At 47.3% G+C, this 7,500-nt stretch overlaps 1 protein-coding gene across 1 annotated transcript in view; it reads right to left on the bottom strand.

Annotated features, from left to right (window-relative positions):
* LOC143020009 (protein scarlet-like) overlaps positions 1–1,757 on the bottom strand; it is a 74,226-nt gene extending 72,469 nt beyond the window's left edge. The window contains exon 1 of the mRNA XM_076176107.1: positions 1,601–1,757. Coding sequence (XP_076032222.1) covers positions 1,601–1,632 — 32 coding nt within the window. The 5' untranslated portion in view covers positions 1,633–1,757. The remainder of the gene's footprint in view (positions 1–1,600) is intronic.
* Between the last annotated feature and the right edge of the window lie 5,743 nt (positions 1,758–7,500).

Here is a 7,500-nt window from a genome sequence, read left to right as displayed (position 1 = left end):
TATATATTCAAACGCTTTTCTCCGACATTGCAAACGTGGAAGCACACTAGACTGTCATGCTACTTGGTTTTGCTACTTAGTTTGAATAGAACCGATTTCGATTACGATCTTTTGTTTTTCAAAATTTTCAAAATGTCAAATTACTCTTGCGTTGTAGATCGAGAAGCTGAATGACGAACTAAAAGAAGTTAAACCTAGAATACATATGTTAGAACACGTCGTTGAGATGTTCCTACGGAAGTCTAGAATATTGTAACCGAGGTCGTTTCTACTCAAGTAGCAAAAGCGATTAGCATGTTAGCGAGAAGTGCTTGATGCACCGACACCTTAACCATGATGTTGCAAGTCGCGGATTTTATAATCACAAGCAAAAATCGCTGCCTCTCCATGCGTTAAGAAGGGGTTGCAAGTAATTGCAGTGGACGAAGTTTTGGGTCTCAAACCATCTTATCTTAACACCAAATTACGATAATCAGCTGATGGGATGGTGGGGGGGGAGGGGGGACGCCCCGGGTCAGGTAAACAAGATACGAACCACTTGTTGTCCAAGAACCCACCAATTCCTGATCGTCCAAACCTTAATTGCGGATCCAGACAAACATCTTGTTCAAGTCCATTTATCCATACAAAGAATACGCATTCTATCCTAGTTGTCGTCGGGTGATTTTATTCAGCTAAAGGAGGCAATCCCCTTCCCCTCCTCCTTCCCCTCCTTCTCCTCCTCTTCCTCCTCCTCTTCCTCCTCCTCTTCCTCCTCCTCTTCCTCCTCCTCTTCCTCCTCCTCTTCCTCCTCCTCTTCCTCCTCCTCTTCCTCCTCCTCTTCCTCCTCCTCTTCCTCCTCCTCTTCCTCCTCCTCTTCCTCCTCCTCTTCCTCCTCCTTCTCCTCCTCCTCCTCCTTCTCCTCCTCCTCCTCTTCCTTGTCCTCCTCATCTCTCTCCTCTTCCTACCCCTCTTTCTCCCCCTCCTCCCCTTTCCCCTCCAACTCCTCTTCCTCCTCCCCTCCTTTTACTCCATCCCCTCCTCGGGGCGCCAGGGGGGGGGCACTGAGCCAACTTTGGGGGGGGCTAATAGTAATATGATAATACACATATATTATCCTCATTTCAGAATGGTTGGGCTAGCATTGATGGCTGACAAATCTTTAGCCCTGGCAATTAAAAATTCCACTTAATAAAATTATTTCCATGAGTGTTTTAAATTTTCAATTTGCTCATTTCAGTTGGGGGGCTAATGGGGGGCTGGCCACTTTTTTGGGGGGCTAAAGCCCCCCCAAGCCCCCCCCTGGCGCCGCCACAGCTCCTCCTCCTCCTTTCTCTCTCCTTCCTCTTCCTCCCGCTCCTCCAATAACTTAATGATCTATATATATATATAATTAGATATTGATGTAAACAATGAAATAATGACACAAAAAGTAAAGTAATTGTAAACATTGATAATAAGATATAATAATTAAATAGTTAAGACCAAAAGCTATTTCAACGTGACCGTAGAATAGTCTATTTCTATGCGAGGTTCGTGTGTGGAAAAAATAAAGAAATTAGATCATTTGTAATGACGACTACGCTAAAAAAAAGTATGGTGTGTGGTGATTGCCACTTACCCGAGCTTCTGGTACTCCTGGCGTCCAAACATTTGTCGAATATTTCGCGATCTTTACCCACCACCAAATAAAGACAATAACTACGCCAATATTTCTCTTCACCAAATCTGTCACTTCCCCCTCACTTGTGACCAGCTGGCAACTGTTTGGAAGACTGAAATTCGCGCACCGAAAACAGTCTGCTGACCTTTGGCGTTTCTCCCAGTCTCTCTCTGGAAGTATCCGGCAACTTCTTGTGTTTCGTTCCCCGTGCGGATAATAGATGGCGTAGCCACATGGTAACACGTCAGGTTTCTTATCTTTATCGTCTGTGATGTGGAATGAGTGTCGATGGGGGAGTGATAGAGGAAGGAAGAGGAGGAGGAGGAGGAGGCGGGAGAGTAGGAAGGAGGAGGAGGTGGAGAAGGAGGAGGAGGAGGAGGAGGAGGAGGAGGAGGAGGAGATGGAGGTGGAGAAGGAGGAAGTGGAAGAGGTAGAGATGGAGATGAAGAAGGTGAATGTGAAAAAGGAAGAAGAGGAGAAAGAAAGGGAGATTCACTTTGTTCAGCTTTCAGCTTTGCTATATATACGACAGAAAGATTAATTTGGTAATTAGAGATTTGAAAATTCGAATATTGTGACTCAAGTCGTTTTTACTCAAACGAATTCTCAACTGTCGGCGATGGAGAAGACGGTGGAAGCCCCTTTACTCTGAATTCAATATTCAATTCTGTTCAATTCAATGATAACCCCTTTACTCTGAATTCAATGTTCAACGTTGTCACTTGGCTTGAGTTACGTGTACACACACACACACACACACACACACACACACACACACACACACACACACACACACACACACACACACACACACACACACACACACACACACACGCACGCACTTACGACTCGTGGCGCAGTTGGTAGAGTTTCCGACTGCCACTACAGCGGTCCGGGTTCGAATCCCGCCCAGAGCTGAATTAATTTTAGTACCACTACGCTGCGAGTCGTTACTCCAACTCTCGTGGGCGGGAGGGTGTGTGGTGTGTGTGTGCGTGTAAGGTCACAGCATTACCCATAGATCGGTCATACGAGCTCTGAGCTCTCTTCCAGAAGGGAAATAGCTGTCGATCACGAGTCCAACACGTGATCCGAGACCATGGTGAATGATACACACACACACACACACACACACACACACACACACACACACACACACACACACACACACACACACACACACACACACACACACACACACACACACACACACACACACACACACACACACACACACACACACACACACACACACACACACACACACACACACACACACACACACACACACACACACACACACACACACACACACACACACACACACACACACACACTTACGACTCGTGGCGCAGTTGGTAGAGTCCCCGGCTGCCACTACGACGGTCCGGGTTCGAATCCCGGTCAGAGCTGAATTAATTTTAGTACCACTGCGCTGCGAGTTGTTACTCCAACTCTCGTGGGTGGGAGGCTGGGTGGTGTGTGTGTGTGCGTGTAAAGTCACAGCATTACCTATAGATCGGTCATATGAGCTCTGAGCTCTCTTCCGGGAGGGAAATAGCTGTCGATCACGAGTCCAACATGTGATCCGAGACCATGGTGAATAACACACACACACACACACACACACACACACACACACACACACACACACACACACACACACACACACACACACACACACACACACACACACACACACACACACACACACACACACACACGTATAGCGTAAAGAGAAGGGGAAAGGGGGGAGGGGAAGAGGGATGGGGAAGGGGGATGGGGGAAGAATGGAAGGGTAAGTGGGGAAAGGGATAGAGCATGGGGGAAGGGGGGAAGGGGGAAGGGGGAAGGGGGAGGGGAAGAGGGAAGGGAGAGGGAAATGGGGGGAAGGGAGGAAGTGGGAAAGTGGAGGAAAGGGGGTGAAGAGGAAGAAGGAGGAAAGGGGGAAGAGGGAGAAGAGGGGGAAAGGGGGAAGAGGGGAGGAGGGAGAAGGGAGGAAGGGGGAAGAGGGGGAAGAGGGGAAGGGAGGAAGGGGGAAGAGGGGAAAAGGGGAAGATGGGGGAAGGGGGAAGTGGGGAATGGGAGGAAGAGGTAAAGAGGGGAAGGGGGAAAGGGGGGAAGAGGGGGAAAGGGGGGAAGAGGGAGAAAGGGGGAAGAGGGGGAAAGGGGGGAGGGGGAAGAAGGAAAACTGACTTGACAAAGAGCGGTTGTGACAAAGAGTGACAAGCCAAGGAGACGTACGGGAAGTATCGGACAAAGAGAAGAGCTAAAAAGAGATAAGCCTCTTATACCGGTTCACCCTTTATCCGCGGGGCAGAGAGGGCCTGTCGCGGACCATGAAGAGCTGAGAAGGCAAACAGAGAGGAAATGGTTAGAAACTGGTTTATCGAATGGTACTCATATCTCCAGCCCACTACTATCATTTGCAGACGACACTCAGGTATTCAAAACAATCTCTAGCCAAAAAGATAGCTCCCAACTACAGAAAGACCTAGATAAAATACACAAATGGGCAGAAATAAATGACATGAAATTTAATGAGGACAAATTTGAATTCATAAAGTTCAGTAAGAACGAACATGAAACCTATCATAAAGATCCAAAAGGAAACCAAATCACTCAACAAACATCTGTAAAAGATCTAGGAGTTATACTTTCGGATGATGCTACATTTGATCAACACATAGAAAAAAAAAACAGTATCAAAATGCAGACAACGAATGGGATACATACTTAGAATCTTCCACACAAGAGAACCAGAAACCCTGCTAACCTTATGGAAAGCCCTAGTCATCCCTATCATAGACTACTGCTCACAACTTTGGGCTTCATACAAACAAGGACACATCATCCAGCTGGAGGCTCTGCAGAGAACCTTTACCTCAATAATCAAAAGAACCCCAGCTCATCAAGATGTGTATAAACACAGTTACTGGGAAAGACTGACTGATAATGAACTCTACTCCATAGAGAGGAGACTAGAGAGATATCTGATAATATATACATGGAAAATCCTAGAAGACCAGATCACTCCACCCAAAACAGAACCTATTAATCCAGTAAAAACCCATATCACCCCAGAAGAAAATAGAACCGGAAGAAAATGCACCCAATTGGCCCTGCCATCAGAGTGCCCGCTAAAAGTCAGGACGCTCCAACACAACAGCATCTCAAGAAAAGGGGCCCGACTGTTCAATCACTTACCTAAACACCTACGGAACATTACAGGTGTTAAAACGGAAGTTTCCAAAAGGGACCTTGACAAATGCCTGTCAACCCTACCAGATCATCCGGGCATTCCAGGTTATGCAGCATCACGTCCAGCGAATTCCAACTCCATTATTGACCAGCTGGACTATAAACAACAAACTGAACGCTGGCGGCTACGCCGTGTCCTTGCCTCAAGTTCCATCGGGGGAGCAACATCCCCTTGAGGCAGAAGCGCTTCAAGGTAAATTCAAGGCAAGGTAAATGTGATTCACCATGGTCTTGGAGCACGTGTTGAACTCGTGATCGACAGCTATTTCCTTCCCGGAAGAGAGCTCAGAGCTCACATATGACTGGTCTATGGGAACTGCTGTGACCTTACACCCAATCCCCCAACTCCCCGCCCACGAGAGTTGGAGTAACGACTCGCAGAGTAGCGATACTGAAATTATTTCAGCCCTAAGCGGGATTCAAATGTAGTGAACTCCGAATGTCTGTGTACTGGAATGGGAAGGCAAAACTTAGAGCACCTTTTCCTGTTGAAATGGGAGTCACTCAAGGCTGCGTCCTGGCGCCAGTGATATTCAGCCTTCTTCTCACTACTACCACAACCCTCAGCCACGGTAAGATCAATGATAACGGTGGAGGGCGGATACAGTATCGCTTATATGAGAATCTCTTTAACCTCTGTCGCCAAAAGGTCCACAATAAACTTACCATCGTTCATCTCATGGAAGCATAGTACGCTGACGACTGTGCCCTGCCGGCTTACCCTTCAGGAGCCCCCTACAACACGCTATCCCAGTGGTCTCCGCAGTTTACCAATCCATGGGTCTGCATGTCAACACAAAGAAGACTGAGATACTTGCACAACACAGAATAGCCCCAGTCCCGTCCCCTGTTTTATCAAACAGATCAAGCAAGTCAAACTGTTTATCTACTTCGGTAGCATGATAACGCCAGAACATAATGTAGACGGTGAGAGTCACTCAAGATTCCACCTCGCATCCGCATATTTTGGCCTTCTACGTTCTCTGGTATTTGACGATGGAAACCTTCGAACAGAGACCAAAATATCCATCTACAGAACCGTCCGGATCTCCATCCTACTCTACAGCTCAGAAACCTGGACCAAACACAGATAACACATAGAAGCTCTGGAAGCCTTCCACATTCGGTGTCTTCAAAGAATCCTGGGCCTAACATGGCAAGACAAACTACCATACACTGAAATCTTGCAGCGTGCACAAATAGCAAAACGTCAGCTACACTGGGCGGATCACGTCATTTGCATGTCTGAGAACCACCTCCTCCGACAAATTACGGGCAATTACCTGATGCACATCGCCATGCAGGGGATCAGAAAAGGCTCTACAAAGATCAGCTAAAAAAAAACACACTCAAGAGGTGTAACATAGCAGCAACAGATCTTGAATTTGTCGCTGGTCGCGCCTCATGACGTACAAAGTGCTCACAACGGGTCAACCAGGCACAGGTCGATCGGCGGGAAAGAAGCCATCAGCTCAACAATAGAAACAATAGAATTTATCTTTCTGGTCCAGATCTGACTTCCCGGAGTATGGTAAGATATGTGGATCAAGAATTGGACACCACAGTCACCTCCGTTGGCATTAGGGACGAAGACCTCAGCATCACCATCCAACTTCACTCACACCATTTCACCTCACCGGGGCACTGTCGTCGTCGACCACCTACGGACCGCTCTAAGTGTGTGTGTGTGTGTGTATTCACTTGGTCTTTGGATCACGTGTTGGACTCGTGATCGACAGCTATTTCCCTCCCGGAAGAGAGCTCAAAGCTCGTAGGTCCGATCTATGGGTAATGCTATGACCTTACACACACACACACACCCAACTCCCCGCCCACGAGAGTCAGAGTAACGACCCGAAGCGCAGCTGTACCGAAATAATTTCGGCCCTGGGCAGGACTCGAACCAAGTACTACGGGCACCACCATGCTAGTAGTTCATCGCTTTACCAACTGCGCCACTGAGTCGTGTGTGTGTGTGTGTGTGTGTGTGTGTGTGTGTGTGTGTGTGTGTGTGTGTGTGTGTGTGTGTGTGTGTGTGTGTGTGTGTGTGTGTGTGTATCTGTGCGCTCACGCGCGCGTGTGTGTGTGTGTATCTGTGTGCGTGTATATATATATATATATATGTATATATATGTATACATATATATATATATATATATATATACTGTATATATATATATATATATATATATATATATATATATATATGTGTGTGTGTGTGTGTGTGTGTGTGTGTGTGTGTGTGTGTGTGTGTGTGTGTGTGTGTGTGTGTGTGTGTGTGTGTGTGTGTGCGTGTGTGTGTATGTGTGTGTGTGCGTGCGTGTGTGTGTGTGTGTGTGTGTGTGTGTGTGTATCTATGTGTGCGTATCTGTGTGTGTGTGTGTGTGTGTGTGTGTGTGTGTGTGTGTGTGTGTGTGTGTGTGTATTCACCTTGGTCTTTGGATCACGTGTTGGACTCGTGATCGACAGCTATTTCCCTTCCGGAAGAGAGCTCAGAGCTCGTATGACCGATCTATGGGTAATGCTATGACCTTACACACACACACACACACCCAACTCCCCGCCCACGAGAGTCAGAGTAACGACCCGAAGCGCAG

This window comes from Oratosquilla oratoria, chromosome 38, assembly GCF_046742065.1.
Source record: "Oratosquilla oratoria isolate Oo_2021 chromosome 38, ASM4674206v1, whole genome shotgun sequence".
Taxonomy (NCBI): Eukaryota; Metazoa; Arthropoda; class Malacostraca; order Stomatopoda; family Squillidae; genus Oratosquilla; species Oratosquilla oratoria.
The sequence above is the reverse complement of the archived record's forward strand: the minus strand, read 5'-3'. Positions and strand labels throughout refer to the sequence as shown.